The sequence below is a fragment of the Brachyhypopomus gauderio genome, unplaced genomic scaffold (assembly GCF_052324685.1).
Source record: "Brachyhypopomus gauderio isolate BG-103 unplaced genomic scaffold, BGAUD_0.2 sc43, whole genome shotgun sequence".
In the NCBI taxonomy this organism is placed as follows: Eukaryota; Metazoa; Chordata; class Actinopteri; order Gymnotiformes; family Hypopomidae; genus Brachyhypopomus; species Brachyhypopomus gauderio.
In genome coordinates, this window is record NW_027506869.1 from 2,393,008 (window position 1) to 2,413,369 (window position 20,362).

At 47.1% G+C, this 20,362-nt stretch overlaps 1 protein-coding gene across 1 annotated transcript in view; it reads right to left on the reverse strand.

The window, feature by feature from the left end:
* Position 1: 1 nt before the first annotated feature.
* Positions 2 to 20,362, reverse strand: part of syne2b (spectrin repeat containing, nuclear envelope 2b) — a 96,853-nt gene continuing 76,492 nt past the window's right edge. The window contains exons 106-127 of the mRNA XM_076985600.1: positions 20,074 to 20,268; positions 18,710 to 18,823; positions 17,853 to 18,008; positions 16,758 to 16,916; positions 15,762 to 15,928; positions 9,588 to 9,750; positions 9,175 to 9,362; positions 8,819 to 8,969; positions 8,194 to 8,376; positions 7,326 to 7,463; positions 7,027 to 7,221; positions 5,734 to 6,019; positions 5,095 to 5,163; positions 4,636 to 4,760; positions 3,776 to 3,902; positions 3,443 to 3,660; positions 3,003 to 3,203; positions 2,630 to 2,758; positions 2,258 to 2,449; positions 2,010 to 2,081; positions 1,806 to 1,843; positions 2 to 1,573 (exon numbers count right to left, since the gene is read on the reverse strand). Coding sequence (XP_076841715.1) covers positions 1,378 to 1,573; positions 1,806 to 1,843; positions 2,010 to 2,081; positions 2,258 to 2,449; positions 2,630 to 2,758; positions 3,003 to 3,203; positions 3,443 to 3,660; positions 3,776 to 3,902; positions 4,636 to 4,760; positions 5,095 to 5,163; positions 5,734 to 6,019; positions 7,027 to 7,221; positions 7,326 to 7,463; positions 8,194 to 8,376; positions 8,819 to 8,969; positions 9,175 to 9,362; positions 9,588 to 9,750; positions 15,762 to 15,928; positions 16,758 to 16,916; positions 17,853 to 18,008; positions 18,710 to 18,823; positions 20,074 to 20,268 — 3,462 coding nt within the window. The 3' untranslated portion in view covers positions 2 to 1,377. The remainder of the gene's footprint in view (positions 1,574 to 1,805; positions 1,844 to 2,009; positions 2,082 to 2,257; positions 2,450 to 2,629; positions 2,759 to 3,002; positions 3,204 to 3,442; positions 3,661 to 3,775; positions 3,903 to 4,635; positions 4,761 to 5,094; positions 5,164 to 5,733; positions 6,020 to 7,026; positions 7,222 to 7,325; positions 7,464 to 8,193; positions 8,377 to 8,818; positions 8,970 to 9,174; positions 9,363 to 9,587; positions 9,751 to 15,761; positions 15,929 to 16,757; positions 16,917 to 17,852; positions 18,009 to 18,709; positions 18,824 to 20,073; positions 20,269 to 20,362) is intronic.

A 20,362-nucleotide genomic window follows, 5' to 3' on the forward strand; every position in this document is an offset into this window, starting at 1 on the left:
GTTGTACTGACAAACCATTTATTTGTAATGTGTGTGTGTGTGTGTGTGTGTGTGTGTGTGTGTGTGTAAATAAATATGTAATTATATAATAGGTAGTGAATCATGCCACAACCAGATATGTAGTTAGCATGGGTAAACTTAAAAATATATATATTATTTTAAAAATCATGTTCAGACCATTTCAGTAGTAAAGTTTGAAATGCTGATGCTGGTAAATGACAGAGGACCTGAAATATTAGCTCATGATTGACTTTACACATAGCGCCCCTACGGAGATCCTTAGGCTAACAGACTAGACACCATCTGATTGGTTCAGACATTCGGAAGCAGTTGGATCCCTGCGTCCTTCCTCTGTTTGGCATCGCTGCAGATGAGTATAAATATCCAATAATATTCATACAGATGGCCTGGGCTTGGCTTTGAGGCCCGGGAGCAGAATGAATGGATCCTCACCTAACACCAGACCCATAGGCTGCAGGAAAATTTTAAACACATCAACTCTGTATCCAATAAATAGTTCTAGCAAAAAAAACAAAAAATAAATAAACCCACACAAAATATCCATCAATAAGTAATCTTTTTTCTGAAAACATAAAACGTAATTAGATTTAGTCCTCTAATCAGTAGTTCTGTGATTTAAAACTGTGTCTCTTTACTAGACACACTAGACACAGTAAAAATTATTGTCACATTTTAGCTTGAATAAAGAGGCCTGTGGCCTGAACAAACGAAGCCCCAGATACGCGTCTCCACACAGACACTCGGCACCGCCCATCACACACGAGCCCGGATGTGGCGGGTGAAGTCGCTACAGATAAAGAGCAACACAAAGCCCAGAGCAGAAGCACTTCGGATCGGCCCGCGGTGTGTGGATGTCCAGGCCAAACAGCCCAAGACCTGCGTTCAGTTGATAAGCACAAAAAAGTGTTTTCAGTGGCTCAACAGGCCCGATTTCAAAAACAAATGAACAGTGATGCGTTCCAGGAGTTTGACGGTTCGGGTCCGTTAAGATACACATTCATGAGGTGCGTAACTGTCCGTGAGTGAGTTCTTTTTTTTTTACTGAAGTCAGGACTCACTGGGACACACCTGCTACAGCAGTAGCCTAATGCAGCATGGTGAATAGGGAATGCTACACTTATATAATCACCAATGTCATTGATGTCATTGATGTCGTTGACATCATGCAACCACTGAGGTCAGAACTGGCTCATCATTGGCAGAAACGTAGAATGAAGTACAGAAAGAGCGCTCATTCCCCCCCCATCACAAAAGTCTGGTATCTCCCATCTCCTATCTCCAGCACTGACAGAAGAGCTCATTCAGTAGCACTATAGGGGGGTGTGTGCTGGTGGTGGTGGCAGTGTTCCCGGTCTCTCAGGTCGGAGGTGGCCCGTTGGTGTAGCGCAGCATGGGGTAGAAGGAGCGTGCAAAGGTGTTGGAGAGGGCACAGCTGTAGTGGTCCTCGGACGGAGGCACCAGGCAGGCCAGCGCCAGAACCAGCAGGAGCAGGATGTGGATGGGCAGAGCCGCCCGCAACACCCGGTACAGGAGGGGTCGTCCGGGGGGCGTCCTACACCCGGGGACAGATGGGACAGAGCAAAACGACGCTCGTTAGGAGGGAGTTACCCCGGGGGGGCAGCAGAATGAGTAGGGGGGGGGGGTTTAGGGTCAGGATAAAAGTGAATGATTATATCAATGCTGCCTGATCTACATGTCTGAGATCTACAAGTCTCTCTCTGCATCACACACACACACACACACACACACACACACACACACACACACACACTGTCACTACGCACCTAGCACTGCTGGGTCTTCTTTGTTCAGCCATCACCTCCTAAAAAAGGACGAGAGGAGGGTTGTTGTTTGTGTGTGTGTGTGTGTGTGTGTGTGTGTGTGTGTGTGTGTGTGTGTGTGTGTGTGTGTGTGTGTGTGTGTGTGTGTGTGTGTGTGTAGGGGAGGGGGGTGTACAGGGACCTCCCATAATCCCACACTAGATGTACCTTCTCTGACGAGGCTGGCTGTCCTGCAGAGCTACGCGTGTCACTGCTGTCCACCGACGAGCCGACAGAGTCCTGCGATACAGTGTGTGTGTGTGTGTGTGTGTGTGTGTGTGTGTGTGTGTGTGTGTGTGTGTTTGGTGGTGGGGGTTAGTTGGTTTGAATAAGCGTGACAAGGAAACAAAGACTACTGACTGCACAGGATGGAGGTAAAGTGGTTTTATGCTTCATTGCTCGTGTCCCGCACGTACCAGTCTAGCCTGCAACACACTCAGGTCCTGGGCCACCTGTCTGAGGAGGAGGCGGAGCTTGTTGCCGATGACGTGCACCTTCTCTTTGGCCTCCAGGCTGTCCTCTCCCTGGTCCAGCTGCAGGATGTGAGAGGCGATGTCCTGCAGGGGGCGCACCTCCCGCTCACGCTGCTGTAGCTCCTCATACACCACCTACACTCACACATGAAACGGGTTTATGGTACAATGATTGATAATATCATCCACTTGACGTCACCAATAAGGTGCAATTGCTCACAGTACACAAGTGGGTTGGTAGCTGTAATACTCCAAGGTCCAGTGCTGTCCCCAGCACTGATAACATTTGATGCTATCCTATCGTACTGGACGTACCCTGAGTGTGTCTCTGTGCTCCTGCAGGACACTGCTGTCCACGTTATGATCGTGAATGTTGACCATGTAGCGCTGGCTCTCTGCCCGAGCTAGCCAGAGGAGTAACGAATGCAACTTCTCGTGGAACTCCTGAGAGGTGAAAGGTCAGGGGTCATCCAGTGGTCAGAGGTCAAAGACAAAAAACAAATCACCTTCAGCGTTCTCTTTAATACAGTTTTGTTTGATATTTAGCTGATAACTAAATCCTAATTTAAATCCGAATTTAACTGACCAATAATTTCTACAATGGTTCCAGTTGATAGTACTAAAGCAAAACATCTGACACTTTAAATAACCTCTTAAAAATGATCTTCTGATTGGTCACTCTCCCTACCTGACACTGCAAGAGTGCACAGTGCAATTGGCTCTCCCAGGTGTCAAGGGAGGCACAGGCACATGTCCATTTCTGATTGGCTGCCTGCAGTCTCTCCCTCAGCTCTTCAAGCTCCACACTGTCGCCTTGCTGCAAGTCCCGCCCCCTCAGATTCACACCAATCATCAGGGCCTTGTAGCTGCTGAACGCCCTCTGCATCTCCTTAGAAGAAAACGCCAATAAATCCCAAAATGTTACAAACATCATTTTGGCTACGGATGCCATATTTGCTTCATGATTACAATACTAAAATACTAATAGATTCTATTTGTATACCATGTTAATATAACAATAACATCTGTAAAGGAAGTAGACCCAACAGATTGGAAGCCCAGTCGACTTTCGATGGTAAGTCGACCCAGACCCGTCTCTCTCTCTCCCGTGTGTCCCTGCCGTGGTACCTTTAGTTTACGCACGCTGGCCTCGATGTCCCTGATGCTGCTGGAAGTTCTGGTCCTGTGCAGTCCCTCCAGCTCGGTCAGCACATGGTCCAGTTGTGCTGTGACCTCGGCAAGGTCAGCACCCAGCCCGGCCCGCCTCTGCGCTCCCCACCGGGGGTCACCCCCACCCGAGCAGGTCGCTGACCCAGTCCCGATGAGCTCCCAGCGCTCGATCACGCCTGGGTCACGGCGGCAGAGGGTGATAAGGTCAGAGGTAGAGGTCAGAGGTCAGCTAGACATTAATACGACTTTAAAACTTTAGGATCTGTGTAGGAGAAACAGGGAGAGACACACTGGTGTGGAGGTCTGCAGCGGAGAGTGTGGAGAGGCCGTGAACCTCCTGCACCTCCTCATCACTCAGGATGAGCTTGACGCGCTTCACGTTGTCTATGCTGTCAGTGCACTCAGACATGAGCTTAGCCTGCGCACACACACACACACACACACACACACACACACACACACACACACACACACACACACACACACAGGTATGACATTAGTTGAGCGTGAAAGACACACAGAAACAGTGTATTACCAACAAAGGCTCCAAACTCATGGAGTCACGTGACCGGACCTGCATGGTTTTCCCAGTGAAACATTCTGTACTGCAAGCTGCTTAGACAACAATTGACAGGATATGGATATCAAAGGGTTGTGTGTGTGTGTGTGTGTGTGTACGTATTTATGTACATGCTAACATACCACTAGCTACCTCTAGCCTGGTGACAGTATCATGACATCACTCTAACCTCTTTAGTAACAGTGTGTGAGTGAGCTCCCTCTCATACACCAGTGGCCTGCAGACAGCATCATGGTGGAGCGTCCAGCTCGTAACACCAAGGCCATGGGTTTGATTCCCAGGAAGCCATTGTACCTCCGTACTGATAAATATGTCGCTCTTGATAAGAGTGTCTGCCAAACGCTGTGAATGTGTGTGAAACAAATCTTATTGCTTTAGGTAAACACAAAAAGGTCTTAGTAAAGGATTTCAGTGTCGAATTAACACTGAATGCCACCAGGCTAAACTAAAGTCTGCTGGCTCTCCTGTTCACACTTTGATCACTACGGATCACTCTCACATCACAGTCACCAGTATACATGCATATGCACACACACACACACACACACACACACACACACACAATACCTACATAGCCGTGTGGGTGGTAGGGGGTGCTGACGTGTGTAGGTGATGACGTCAGGCTGTGGATGATTCGTTCCCTGTCCTTGGGGGCGGGGCTATGCCAGCCAGGGGGCTCCATCATTGCCCTGCCCACTGAGAGTAAAAGCAAGTGAGTGAGGTCACCATCAGGGCCCTAATTACCCATGATTCTCTAGATTCTTCAGGCTACAAGCACAGGCTCATAGGTCAGCGGTGGGGCGAGATGGACTGGGATAGGGCTCTGGGGGGAGCACACACAGGCAAAGATGGTAACACGGGGTGAGAAGCGATGAGGGCTGAGGGTTATGGGTCAGAGGTCGTTCATGCCGACAGCTCACAAACACAGGGCCGGTTCGGCACACGTGAGGCAAGGCAGGGCACGTTTACGGGCACAGAACCGTTCATGCACAGAGGCAGTGAGAGGGACGTGCAGAATGGCGTAGCCTACCAGGTCCAGTACTAAGAGCTCGAGCTGTGGCTTTAACATAAGCGTCGGAGCTCTCAGTGACCTCTACGTCTGCAAGAGAAGAGGGGTCAGGGGGTCAGGGGGTCAGCGGCTCGCCCAGAGGCATTTCAGGGCTGCGAGTTCACGTTCGAACAAGAAAAAGGTCCCGCCGCACGCACGCCACGTCAGCACGGACAGTCCCGCCGGTTCCCCTGACCTGCTGGCATGGGCGAATTTGTAAAGTCGTGGTGGTTGGAACAAAATCCCTGGGAGGATTTTTGCTTTCTGAACTTGAACTAGTCACTTGTGCTTTGAACACAGGGAGCGTGGAGCGAGGAGAGAGGAGAGAGAGAGGAGGAGAGAGAGGCTGAGAGAGGCTGAGAGGCCCCTGGTTTACGCCCCCGGTTTACGCCCCCAGTTTACGCCCCCAGTTTACGCCTGCATTCTAATCAGCATGGGAAGAATAAGCATAGTGTGTTCATCTCTTACTCAAGCAATTTTTAGTCTTATGAAAGACTAGAGTAGTAATTGTTTTTTAAAGATATGATCTAGACAGCTGACTGCAGAGATTAGCACTTCTGAAATCTGAAATCACTCATCACTACAGGTTTAAGACTAGACACCATGCCCCTGGCTCTGTACCTGAGAGAGCACTGTAATAAGTGACGTCCTCCTCATCCTCGGGTGATGAAGATCCCCCCACATCCACGGTGTGATCCCACTCGAGCGGTATGGAGTCCACACTGCCGGGGGAGTCACGGCCAGACGGCTCCAGGGGAGGTGGGAGGAGCTGACGGCGTTCCGCCCGCTGGGCGGAGCTTAAGGTGCTCTCTTCCTCAGACTCGCTCTCCTCCGCCCAGGCAGCCTCCACCTCCGAGTCCTCCACATCCGCGTCCCTGTCTGAGAAATCGTACTCCTCCTCCATGACCTGGAAGAGAAAGCCCCAGAGAAAGGTCATAGGTTAAAGATTTCAGGATCCTACTATAAATGTTTGTATAATATTGTGAGCAGTATTTAATTAAAGATTTTATTCATTTTAAATTTTCAAAGGCAAAACAACCCCCTAAAAATATCCAGAAGGGACATATGATTAACAGATTTTTCTGTTTTCTACCAGGATGAAAAAGCGTCTGACAACCTTTGAGGTTTCCTGTAGTTTGTGTCACTGCAACCTGATTTAACAGCTGTTCTGACATGTTAACAATTATCTTGTGATTTTACAAGACAGGTTATGAGCTTTCTCGAGTGAGCTAGCTAGGTGTGCTCTGATTGGAAGAGAAAGCAGGAGCGCACTGTGGGCGGGGCTTCAGCTAACTGGCTGCTGAACATTAAGCGTTATGCAACCTAAGGACCGCCCATTTTACACCGTCATGGGTGACATGGAGGTTAAATAAACTGATCATGTACTAGACTTTAGACTGGTATTCATTGAACAGATTTTTTAAATGGACACCGTGTACTGACCAGGTGGTGCTTGTCAGTAGTGTGTGTGTTTGTGTGAGACGGTTTGCTGACCAGACGGTGGTGCATGTGTGTGTGTGTGTGGCTGACCAGGTGGTGCCTGTCAGTAGTGTGTGTGTGTACATGTCGGTGTATGTGTGGGTATGTGTGAGTGTGTGCATGTGTGTGTGTGTGTGTGTGTGTGTATCTGTGTATGAATGTGTGTGTGTGTGTATGTATCTGTGTATGACTGTTTGTGTGTGTATGCGTGTGTGTATATGATTGTGTGTGTGTATGATTGTGTGTGTGTGTGTGTATAATTGTGTGTGTGTGTGTGTGTGTGTATAATTGTGTGTGTGTGCGCGCGCGCGCGTGTGTGTGTGTGTGTATATATATGTGTGTGTGTGTGTGTGTGTGTGTGTATGATTGTGTGTGTGTGTGTGTGTGTGTGTGTGTGTGTATGTGTGTGTGTGTATGTGTGCGTGCACGACTGACCGGGTGTCTGTTGACCAGGCGGCGGTGAAATCGGTCCACCCTGCCAAACACCTCCTGGCAGTAGGAGTGAAGCTCCTCCAGCTCGTCCTCGATCAGCACGGCGTCCAGGGAGCAGCTCTTCTGGATCAGGTTCTCCCCAAACACAATCAGAGCGTCGATCTTGTCCGTGTTCAGGGTGATCTCCTGCCGAAACGCCTGCAGGAGCCGAGAGCATCCGCCCAGAGTTACCACATTAAATAATCACTAGAGGGCAGTAGAGAGCAGGGCGGGTGGTAAACGGCGGGGAGGTTTGTACTGACGTCGAGCTGTCTCATCTTGTCGTGGACGTCGCTCTCGGAGAAGTGCTCGACGTTGGTGAGCTGCAGGTCCATCTCGGTGAGCCACACCAGAATGCTCTCTCGCGAGACCTCGAAGTCGTCTCGCTGAGACGTGAAGTGCTATGATAGGAACAGAGGTCGCTCTTAGCCAATCAGCTATCAGTCCCCACATTATGGACGTTAATCTCTCCAGAGGACACAATGTCTGCAGCAGGATTTGTTAAAAGTTACACATTTGTTGGATATCATTCAACAAGTTCCCATTCAGGGTGCTAATAAACATTAGCACAATTTGGGGTGTAAGCTAAAACATTAAACCTCTTCACAGCAGATGCAGGAAGTCTGTGTGATTTCCACTTCCAAACTTAACCGAGTTCTTTGCTCTAACATAATAAAGTCCAGTGGTTTAACCAAAGGTTTAACTCTTCCACCATGAACCACCTCATGCAATTCATACTTTCTGATCACCAATCTGATCACCAGTTTGGAAAACTGTGGTGGATTCAACATGTAAGTCTTGCAAGTACAGGTATAAAAGGCCCACCCCCTCCGGTACAGATATAAAGGACCCGCCCCCTCTGGTACAGGTATAAAAGGCCCGCCCCCTCCGGTACAGGTATAAAGCGCCCACCCCCTCCGGGACAGGTATAAAGAACCCGCTCCCTCCGGTACAGGTATAAAGGTGCCCGCCCCCTCCGGTACAGGTATAAAGGGCCCGCCCCCTCCGGTACAGATATAAAGAACCCGCCCCCTCCAGTACAGGTATAAAGGGCCCACCCCCTCCGGTACAGGTATAAAGGGCCCGCCCCCTCCAGTACAGGTATAAAGGGCCCGCCCCCTCCGGTCGAACCTTGAGCCGGCGCAGGATGGCTGCCACCCTCCTCTGCAGCTGGTCCCACCGCTGGTTCCCCTCGTTCACCATCGTCTTCATCTTGCTGCCGGTGTCGGTCCGGTTCTCCCGGGCCAGCCGTCGGTACTGCTTGTTCACCAGCTCCAACTGTGTCAGCCGCTCATGCACCTGGCGCTGGAATGCCTGCAAACGTGTGTGTGTGTGTATGTGTGTGTGTACGTGTGTGTGTGTGTGTGTGTGTGTGTATGTGTGTGTGTGTGTGTGTGTGTGTGTGTGGGGGGGGGGGGGTGTCAGATGCACAAACAAGCTCATTTCAAAGCCCTTCATGTGAATGTGCTGCAGTTTATTGTGGCTAATGTGAAATGAATCTAGGAGACAAATCCAATTTAGCAGTGAATTCAGTGTCCACATTCTGCAATGTCAGATGTTCCCAGATGAATGCTCCTCCCAGAGATTGACCTACCAGCAGAATTCAGCTCCACCCAATTCAGTTAACCAAGTTCTTATGAAAAGACAGATTACTTGGATCCAGCGTTGCAGAGTAGAAACCAAGCTGAACCCAGCAGTAAGGAAGACCTTCCTGAATATGACCGCTGTTGATCTCTGGATTAAAACGTCGACCCACCTCGAACTTCTTGAGCTCCTCCTTGGCGCACGTGTAGAGGACGTCGGCGCTTGCCGGGTTGGCCGCCGTCCACTCGGCCGCGCTCAGCCACTCCTCGAAACGCGAGTAGTCCTCCATGAACTTGCTCCACAGACGCCACGTCTCTTCGATCCTGCAGGGGGCGCCAGAGGGAGCGAGGCCGGTCTCAATGATGGCTTTACGCATTTTAAGTGGCCTGAATGAATGCGGCTGTGTGGGTGTCCGTGCTGACGTGGCTTTGTAGTGTGTGTGTGTGTGTGTGTGTGTGTGTGTGAGAGAGAGAGAATGTGTGTGTGTGTGTGTGTGTGTGTGTGTGTGTGTGTGTGTGACGGACTCACCTCATCCTCCTCTCCATAGACATGGCACAGATGTTTCTCCAGCGCCGGTCCAGGCTGTGGGTGGTCTGCTGGATGGAGTCATTTTCCGCATCACTGCCACATGCGTCCGCGTCATGCAGTAACACGTCACACAGCGTCAGCACTGAGGCCACGCCCTCTGTGTGCTGCTCAATGTCCCTCTGCAGTTCCTGCCAGCAGCAAACACACCAATGCAGCACCAGCTACAGCACCATCATTTGGATCCAAAATCTACCGTCCAAAATCTCTACAATATATCCCGCAGTTTCTTGTTCACACAACCATTATTGTACATATTGTAAAATCATTATTATGTACAGTCAATGCACCACACAGTTAAATCCAGACGTCTCTGTGGAGTATGTGAGAGATAAATGAGCCTTTGTAGCGCTCACCTGTTGCTCGGCCAGTTTACGCTGGATTTCGTCGTCGTGACAGACGCGGTAGACGATGGGCTTGGCCAGTTCGCCCTCGATGCGAGACAGCCATGTGCGCAGGTTACTCATGTTCTTATCCAACTGCTGCACCATCACAAGAGTTCCCTTGAGCTTCTTCACCCTGCCAATCAATCAATCAATCAATCAATCAATCAATCAATCAATCAATCATTCAATCAGCCAATCAATCAATCAATCAATCAGCCAATCAATCAATCAATCAATCAATCAATCAATCAATCAATCAATCATTCAATCAGCCAATCAATCAATCAATCAATCAGCCAATCAATCAATCAATCAATCAATCAATCAATCAATCAATCAATCAATCAGCCAATCAATCAATCAATCAGCCAATCAATCAATCAATCAGCCAATCAATCAATCAATCAATCAGCCAACCAATCAATCAATCAGCCAACGTATGTCCGATTTGTTAAATTTAAACTGTCCATTAATCAGCAATTCTTTAGTAATCAGCATTTCTAGCTCCATCTTGGAATCAATGAACTACATGAATCAATATAATCAATAGGTTAATCCCCTTTCTCCCTTACATTCCATGCAATAACACAGTAACACTTATAGCATTCTTCGTCTAGACAGACCTAGTATCATTATTTTTGAAAATAATGAAAATTAAATAATTAAGAAAATGTTCTTAATGAAAACTGGAGCCACACGATGAATGACATATGCACAACTGCAGAGAATTGTAAATATCTAATATAATGTATTTGCTCAGCACATTTACTAAGGGCTTTCAGGGCTCATAAAAGAAGTGTTGTACATACAGGATCAAACATTAGACTCAAACACACAATCTGCACACTGTCACAGCTTGGTGATGCTCGCTGGTCTCAAACACATTCATCCCATTTCTGTCTCAGTTCTGATGTATACAGATCACATTTTCTTTTTATTATTGTTAATTTTGGAAACTATATATAAAAAGGGTAAATTAGCATATATGACAATACCCACGAGTTAAAAACCAATATTCTGGAATTTAACCTCATATTTAATTCACATCGTTGTCACCGTTCAGTTACGTACAGATCTAAATTCATCAGAGCATCCGACCCTTTTGAATGGTTAATTGGTGAAAACAGACAATTATCTGTGTAAAAGTAGGTGATTATTGTAACATTTGATTAACTAGGTGACTATAGCTATATTTTTACACTAGGTGAATTGGGGTATTTTTTATACTAGATGATTGGCGTACTTTTTTGACTAGTTGATTATGGGTTTTTTTTCCCTATTAGATTTTTGTACACTAGGTTATTGGAGTATTTTGTACACAAGATGTTTAAGGGTATTTTTACACTAGATGTTTAAGGGTATTTAGCACGAGATGATTAAGGGTATTTTTACATAAATATGTCACAAATGTACTCTCTGAACACCCGTTTGACTCCCTGTTCGACTGAGCGCATCAGTACAAAGTGTTGAAAAACTTCAGATTTGTCAGTGACAGGGCGTTGTGGACCACTGAACCGTAGCTTTAATTAATGGAAACTGTCTGGCAGTGAAGAAAAGGCGTTCCCCTCCATCAAACGATAAGCAACAACGCTAGGCTGTCACTACTCACATTCATTACCGGCTCGTAGCCACTGAGCGTCCAAACACTAGTGACAGGCTGCTGACCTACGAGTGACCCACATTCAGGGCGCGCTGTTCTATTCCGTGACGTCGCGTTCCGTTATCCTGTCACGTGACCAGAGTTCCAACTGAGGCGGGACCAAAACAAACCAACGTTTACGTGGCAGCCAGGACGCGTCATTAGCGCACACACCGCTCTCCCTGGTCCTGATGCTTGTGCAGAAACATCATCTCATGCATGCGCTCCAGCAGAACACATTGGTGGAGTTTCCATGTCCAATGATGCTTCATTAGAATGTAAACAACAGCTCATTTTGATGAAACACAATTTCACACTGAACTGAAACAATATAGATGGCTATCCTGAAATTACAGGATTGCATAGACAAAATTGTATAGACATAAGCAAAAATCCAATTTTGTGCAAATGAAATGAGACGTGAATCCATTTTTAAGTTTTGCATCGACATCATGCATATTTACCACCACCGAGGCAGTGCCAAGCTATAATGCTCCCTTCTGGAATGCAGTGAGCTGAGCATCACTCTTGCACGACTGATGCTACGTGCGAGCCAAGCCTGTGCATGCACCGCGTCCGCAGCATTAGCCCTTAATGGTAATGAAAGCCTGCAGCATGCTGTAGATGGGGACAGACTAGCGTTAGCTTCAGCCACTCCGCTGAGCGTGAGAGGAAGCAGCTGGAACTATAGCCCCGACGTCCAAACAAAAGCGGCATCCATCCCCCCAGCACAGCATCTGCACGTAGGACAGCGGGTGTGTGTGTGTGTGTGTGTGTCCACTGTTGTGGGGAGCAGGTGGTACGTACTCACAGCTGCAGAAGCTACTCCGCTGTTCTCTTGCGTTATAGTTAGCATTAAATTGCGGCGCCAGGGCTGAGGCACTCTCTGTCCCTATAGCCCCCCTCCTCTTCTCTTTCCCCCTCTATCTCTCTCTCCTCCCTTCTCTCTTCCCCTCTATCTCTCTCCTCCCTTCGTCTGTCTCTCTCACCAGGCACACTTGACACTGGTCAAGAATGCATGAAGAAGCTTATGTCATGTTACAGTGTTTGTGCGTCGACAAAACACACACACACACACACACACACACACACACACAAGCTAGAACTACACAAGCATTCAGGTTGGATGGTTTAACTGACTAAATATGGAAACAAAATGGAAAGTATATAAAGTGTCTATAAGCTCCATGTGTAATAAGCACAAATCCACAAACAAACCTTAGGTCACTAGGTGTGTGTGTGTGTGTGTGTGTGTGTGTGTGTGTGTGTGTGTGTGTGTGTGTGTGTGTGTGTATGTGTGAGGATGAATCTGAAGGGAGGGTGGCCCTGCTTATTTTGACGTCTAAGCTAATTAAACTTAAACCTCACCTGACCCACTCCAGAAAAAAGAACTTGACTGTACACTGTCGTCCTGACAACAAGAGTTCAGCACCCTCGCTAAGCACTGGGCACAGCTGCTCTATCGTACTACCTGCTCTATCGTACTACCTGCTCTATCGTACTACCTGCTATATCATACTACCTGCTCTATCGTACTACCTGCTATATCATACTACCTGCTCTATCGTACTACCTGCTCTATTATACTACCTGCTATATCATACTACCTGCTTTATTATACTACATACTCTATCATACTACCTACTCTGTCATACTATCTACTCTATCATACTACCTACTCTATCGTATTACCTGCTCTATCGTACTACCTGCTCTATCGTACTACCTGCTATATCATACTACCTGCTCTATCGTACTACCTGCTATATCATACTACCTGCTCTATCGTACTACCTGCTCTATCGTACTACATACTCCATCACACTACCTGCTCTATCGTACTACCTGCTCTATCGTACTACATACTCCATCACACTACCTGCTCTATCTAACTCACCCCCAAACCACCCTCACATCATGCCCATGGGGCCTGGCTGCAGAACTCCAGGCTCATAGCAGCTGCAACAGCATTGCTGTCAAAGTCTGCCAGCAAAGAAATCACTACGCGCACTCGCCAAAGAAGACACCACACCACAGTGAGGCCTGGCTTCCAGCAGGGTGGCAGTAACGTGCCAGTCAGAGATGTGTTCAGAGATACAGTAACCGCTCCACACAATCAGAAGATCCCAATGTGTAGAGGAGTTGTTTGTGAAGTTGAAAAAGACGTGTAAACGCACATATGGACGTGGGACGGCCATTATCCAGCAGGACGAGACAGAGACTGTATCACATGAATTCATTTTTACAAAGATACTGCACCAATTAAGGAACTCTAATGTGAAGATTTGTCAGACTGTGTCTCTATCTGTCCCATGGTGCCTGACCTCCATGTGCCAGAAGTGTTCCATGTTGCAAAAGATCCTGTTCTGGCAGTAATCCTGTCCCACGCTCTGTCTTCAGGCTAGGTCAGCACTATAGTACAAACTCACAGCAATCCACTTCCTTTTTGCATGGGGGATTAGAAATAATAATGGTTTGGAATTCGGACTAAATCTTGTTGTTTTAGTTTTATAAAGAGAATTGTTCTGTTTACACACATGTGTATATATACACACACACGTGCACACACACACACACACACACACACACACACACATAAAACTTAACATTTACATCGAACAGTTACCACTTCACAGCCAGCTTAATTTGCAACAGAGCAAGACCCATACTGCCAAACCTCTAAAGCAGAATGCTGTATCACCATGACAACAGAACTCAAGCTGTTCTGGCCAAAACTTTCTCACTGGTCTCATAGTGACTGGTACAGTCATTTTACACAATCCAGTAGTCACTAAATATAAATAAATGACACTAATTCTCAAAAATGGGAATCTTGGTAAACAACAATACAGTCAAGCCAGGCAGTCAGTGCCGATAGCACAGGGGTGTGTTTTGTGTGTGTGTGTGTGTGTGTGTGTGTGAGGGGCAGGTGGTTTTTACGCAACATCTGCTTTGCTCCAGTAATAATAAGCAGAACGCAGTGAACGCCACGGGTTTGTCCACACAATGGCCGCCTGCCTTCTCCTCTGACAGGGACGCAATGTGGACTGAGAGTCCTGCAGATCACTGGCTCCGCACACAATGGCCACAGACACAAGGAATTATGGGGCAGAGAGTGGACACAAAGGCCCATGACATCAGACAGCAGCTGCCCTCCCGGAGTGTGTGTGTGTGTGTACGTGTGTGGAGGGGGGTGTTGGTGTGTGTAAATACCAGAGGTGTGACCCAGTGACCTCTGTGATCCTAAGGAACAAAAAGCTGATAATGGGCCAGTCAGCTCATCTAATCTGTTCTTAGACTTCACACACACACACACACACACACACACGCTGGTCAGCCTGTGCACTCAACCATGACACACAACTCTGCAGAGACATGTCCAGACAAGTACAAGCTATTCAAACATCCCACATTGTCTTGCAAACGCAAGACCTCTCCGTTGATCAATAAACGTACAGTATTACCTTTGTGGTCATGATTTCTGAATGGGGCAATCATCTACAGGGGCTCATCAACATCTCTTATTAAGATTGAATGTATATTGCATAATAAGTTTGAAGTTATGGCCCGTCTCCCCGCAGTGAAATAAACATTCTGCTTTTTGCTTTTCAAAACTTAAAACAACAGAAATAATTAGACGTAATAATCCTCTTCTTAGAAACCTGAGTAGAACTGTGCTGGACTGATTTCAACCCCAGGGACAGGAAGTCAAAGTCATTTATGATAGGAAGATAAACAGTACAAAACTATGAAAGATGACTGTAAACAAAGAGTTTGAAGGGGGTGGCTATGGCTGGGACACCTAGGGAGACAAGACAGGACAGACAGGAGTGACGGGGAACATGTGCGAGGTGGAGAGACCGACACCCGCAGAAACGCCAGCCGACAGCTGTGGACACCATCTGTCCCTCCCACTGGCTGTCAGTCGAAGAGTACAAGAGGAATCTCCATTACCACTCACTTCACATACAGTCATTCCCACTGAGGTGCATTAAGGAACTTTCTGCATGTAGACATCAGTCCAGCACATGCCACGCCAGGTTTTGGTGGAGGACCTGGTGAGAAGAAGCTGGTTCTACTTCTGCTCCTGTCTCCAACACCCGGAAGAGCGGGCTGAGGAACAGTTCTTGGAAGTTCTGGCAGGTGTTGTATGGTACAGCAGATATTCTCCACTCCTACCCAGTGGGTCCACCACTCAAAATATTAGTAGGTAGAACAAAATGCTAGTAACACCAAGGTCAGGGGTTCAGTCCCCAGGGGGCACAAGTATTATCCCAGTAGACACATGTACCATCATTACTGATGCAAGTTGCTCTGGATTAGAGCATCTGTTCCATGCTATGAATCTCCGTGAGCTGAATGCAAATGGAATATCTGAAACTGTGTATGATGGTGGGGTCGTTAGGACCAGCGCTGTGACAGATGCACCTGCTCGCCATGAGACCCTCATCACCAACGCGACAGAGACCTCAGCCCTGATTGGCTGGATGTCTTCGGCGACTCACCTGGCCTCGATGTGGTCGAACAGGTGCTGCCAACGGTCGCCGATGTCCTTGAGGTTGTCGTTGATCTCCGCCTGCTTGGTCTTGTTGCTGGCGGTGATGAGCTGCTCACCCAGGTGCTTCAGGTGAGTCTTGTTCTCGCTGAACAGGTTGATTTCCTCAATGCAGTCCTGGAAGAGTGGACATGAGGGGAAACGTGAGGTGAAACGTGAGGTGAAACGTGAGGGGAAATGTGAGGAGAAACGTGAGAGGACAGTGTGTTTTTGAGTGTAGATCTAGTGGAGACACTGAGGTTAGAGAAGTGAGTTTCTCCAGGACTGTTGGCAAGTTGTTTGCAAGGTGTTTTTATACTGCATCCAACATTAATAATTGAATTCAACAAGGTTTTCACTGTTACAAATCTAACATGAAAGGTTGGGATGATCAAAGTGTGTCATGCTCCAGTAAGTAACTATGACTGTTATTCTAGTTTTAAATTCAACAGCATAATATGAGATTATAGTTTCTTTTCCTGATTTCCTTCTTCACTTTACAATTTCAGTGATGTTTTTCACAATGAACATTATTTATGCAATAATTTGTTTACATGCTAAAGGTAAACACAGCACAGCTGTGATGGAACACCTCACATTCAAGCAGAAATACATGGACTCTCCAGAGGCCTTTCTGTGAGTCTGGCCTCACTCTAATCGAGTCAGCAAACATGTAGCAATGTTTGACCCTGATCTGAGGTCAGTTTGTGCCTGGTGACCTGTGGATCTGTGACAAAACAGCTGGGCTGGCAGGAGTCTTGGTGGACTCTTTAAACTTTGCACCTTTATCTCCAAAGAAGCCAAAGTCAGAATGGTTTCTGCTGACGATGGAGTTTGGACATCATCCCACAAATCCAAGATGAAGTTACTAAAAGTTCTGCTCAAATGAATGCTGAGTTATTCAGTACTGCTTTGGCCTGATTCATGTAGGCCCAGATGGGCATGGAGAGGGAGGAGGGCCCCTTACCTTCTTCAGTTTCTCCACCATCTCCTCGATACTGAGGTCAGCACTGTGCACCACCTCCTTCTCCATCTGATGGAGCCATTCACACAGCTCTTTGTTCTTTTGATTAAAGATGATCCAGGCATTTAGCCTATCAGCAATCTCCTGCTTACGCAAAGACACCTGTGCCCATGAGTGCGCACGCACACACACACACACACACAGATGCGCAGGCACACACACACACACACACACACACACACACACACACAGATGCGCAGGCACACACACACACAGATGCGCAGGCACACACACACACACACACACACACACACACACACACACACACACACACACACACAGATTCATGAATTCATGAGCAATGACAAATACAGACACATGCTACACTGGTAGCATCGCTGATTAATGTGTTAAAGGCAGATAACTAACTAATGAAAGGACCATTGAAAGCACACAGCCTGCTATATATCAGTACTAACACTCCTAATTAAAACACACAAGCTTCAGACGTTACATCTGCTACGACAGTGCTTCATCGTCGCCTAGCAACCCTTCCACACACACTCACACTTCAGTGGGTGACAAAGAATGCGTGATTTCCAAAACAAAGTCCTCCGAAGGTCCCAACCCTATTCATCCCCCTTTTACTCTCCCCATTCTCTCGTCACCATCTGTTCTTCCATTCCAATGCTAACAACCCCATGCCCCGCCCACATATCCCAATGCCCCGCCCACATTCCCTGCCCCTACTATCCGCCCCCCAGTCCAATCTCATTTCTGAAATGTCCTGCTTCTCCACCATGTCCTGGTTTCTCCAGGATCTCAAACCCCAATATGACAATCATACAGCACAGAAGGTCATTAACACAACAGATAGCTACTGTCTGTCTTCAGTGTATACTAATGTCTGTCTTCAGTCTGTACTCCTGTCTGTCTACAGTCAATACTCCCGTCTGTCTTCAGTCTGTACTCCCGTCTGTCTAAACATCATCCATGTACTACACTTCATCCAAACAAACAAAACTAGCAATCCAGATATTCCAAATACTTCCATACAATGTGTAACACACACACACACACACACACACTTTGGCTTACTTTGAGGCAGAGTTCCTCCCACTGGCAGTGTAGATGGTCTATTTGTTCCTGCAGTAGCAGGACATCATCGGGGACGATGTACTGGGACAAGTCTGTCTTCACGATGCTCAGTTTGGACAGGCTCATCGCCCAGTCTTCCAGGGAGACCTCAACCTCCTGCATAACACAACCCAACCGCTGTTGGACAGCTAGGGACAACTACCACCACCCCGGACACCCTGAACCTCCCACCATCCAGACACACGCCCGGCCTCTGACTCTCTCTCTCTCTTTCTTTTCTTACTCCTGTTTTGACCCTCCCTTTCTAACCCCCTCCACCTCTCCCTCTGTCTCTCTTTATCTCTCTCTCCCTCTTTCTCTTTCCCCCTCCCCCTCTCTCTGGCCATAAGGATTACAAGTACCAGACAGTTGGTATGTAGGGGTAAACCTATAATGAGCAAGAGAAACTGAGGTTGTTGATGAGCAGCAACCTTTAAATCTGATCTGAGATCAGTCTTGCCTGTTCCCCGAGAGATTAAGATCAGGATTTTATTTGAGAAAGCAAGTTCCTGAATCAGCTTATTCACAATAGGTTAGTGCATTTGCACAAAGTCAGGGATATTCCTATTCAATTGCTCACAGGTAGAATTAAAATGACATTTCATGTCTAATTTACATGTAGTAAAACTTGGTTTAGTTGAATCAGTTGATTTAGAGTTGTGATGAATACTTAGTACAAGTTATGGTACCTCCCAGAGAAATAAGCCAAATGCAAGCTTATTGTTTACTTCTAAATATGCTCAAGAACTCAAAAAGATACATATTACACACACACACACACACACACACACACACACACACACACACACACACAGTACCTTTATGACACCACGTTCCTCCTCCGTATCTTGGATCGGTTGCTTCAGCCTGGCCTTCACCTCGTCCAGACGTCGTGCGTGATCAGCCAGTCTCAGCGTGCAGAGCTCCCAGTTCTGAAGAAGACGCAGATTTTAATGACAACAAACTATCTGTTGCAGGTCAGTGAAGTCAGTTCGACAGCAGTCTTATTAACACTCATGACGCATGTTTAGTAGCATAAGGGCTAAAAACAACCACAAGTGAAACATACATATGTCCAATACACACACACACACACACACACACACACACACACACACACACACACACACACACACACACACACACACACACACACACACACACACACACACACACACACACACACACACAGAGAGATTCATGAATTGATGAGCAATGAGAATTGTAAAACAAACTTCAGTGTTCGGTAAAGCTCTACTTTCTAAAATGATCTACTAAACTTATTTACAATAACAATGACAAGCATCACTTCAAGGATATACTGTAGCTTATGATGATCTGTGTTAATCTTCTGCAAAGGGTAAATAGAAAGAAAGAGGCTTCAAGAGAGAGGGAGAGAGAGGAAGATAGAGAGGGGGGATATAAAGAGATGTGTTGTACCACCTGGACTCTACACACACACTCATGCACACACACACACACACACACACACACACACACACACACACACACACACACACACACACAAACACACAAACACACAAACACACACACACACACACACACACACACCAAATGTACATATAGTCCTAATTCTTCAGAGGACTGAACTAGATCACACAATCTGGTCAGCAGGCTAAACACCCCTCCCCCCTGCCCTGCACAAACTCTCTCACTCTCTCTCTCTCTCTCTCTCTCTCTCTCCTTTTCTGCCTCTTCTTATTGGCTCATTGTGAAGGTAACAAAGAACAGTGAGATCCAGACTCACTCTGAGTTAATGAGACGTCCTCTCACGCCTACAAAGTTTAATTCAGTGCGAAACAATTCCCCCTCAACACAAGATCTTCACATCCCAGACACATGAGAAGCACCATATTCCACATCAGCCATACACAATTATAAAGAAACTACATTCGTTTTTTTTTATATTCATTTCCATGAGATCCAGAGCTCCTCGCATGAATGACAAGCCCAGACTACCTCTATTTTTAAAAGTGAAAAGTTGGAGGCAGAAAAACAAATCTTACAGCTGACAGCTGGACCAGTGAAGACTGGAAGAATTCTCAGGGTAGTGCATTACTTCAAGCTTAGGATCATGCTTTTAAGAACAAGCACATTTTATGTAATACAACTTTCACGTTGAATAAGGCAAACAGAAAAAATCCACTTAGAAAATGCGCACCTGGATGATGTCAGCGGTGAGGGTCAGCCTTTTTCCCAGCATGCACCGGGAGCTCTCCCAGTCGTCCTGCAGGGCGGCGAGATCCATCTGCAGCTGTGTCTGTTCCTCCTCGCCACTCGCCGAGAACAGCTGCCTGCCCACCTCCAGAGTCAGGAAATAGCTGGAGAGGGACCTCTGGAAGAGAAGCTCGGTACGCTGCAGAGGAGAGAGAGAGAGAGGGGGAGTTAAGGGAGGGAAAGAGAGAGAGAAGTACAGAGAGGTAGTGAACGGCGTTGGAAGGCGGCCGCAC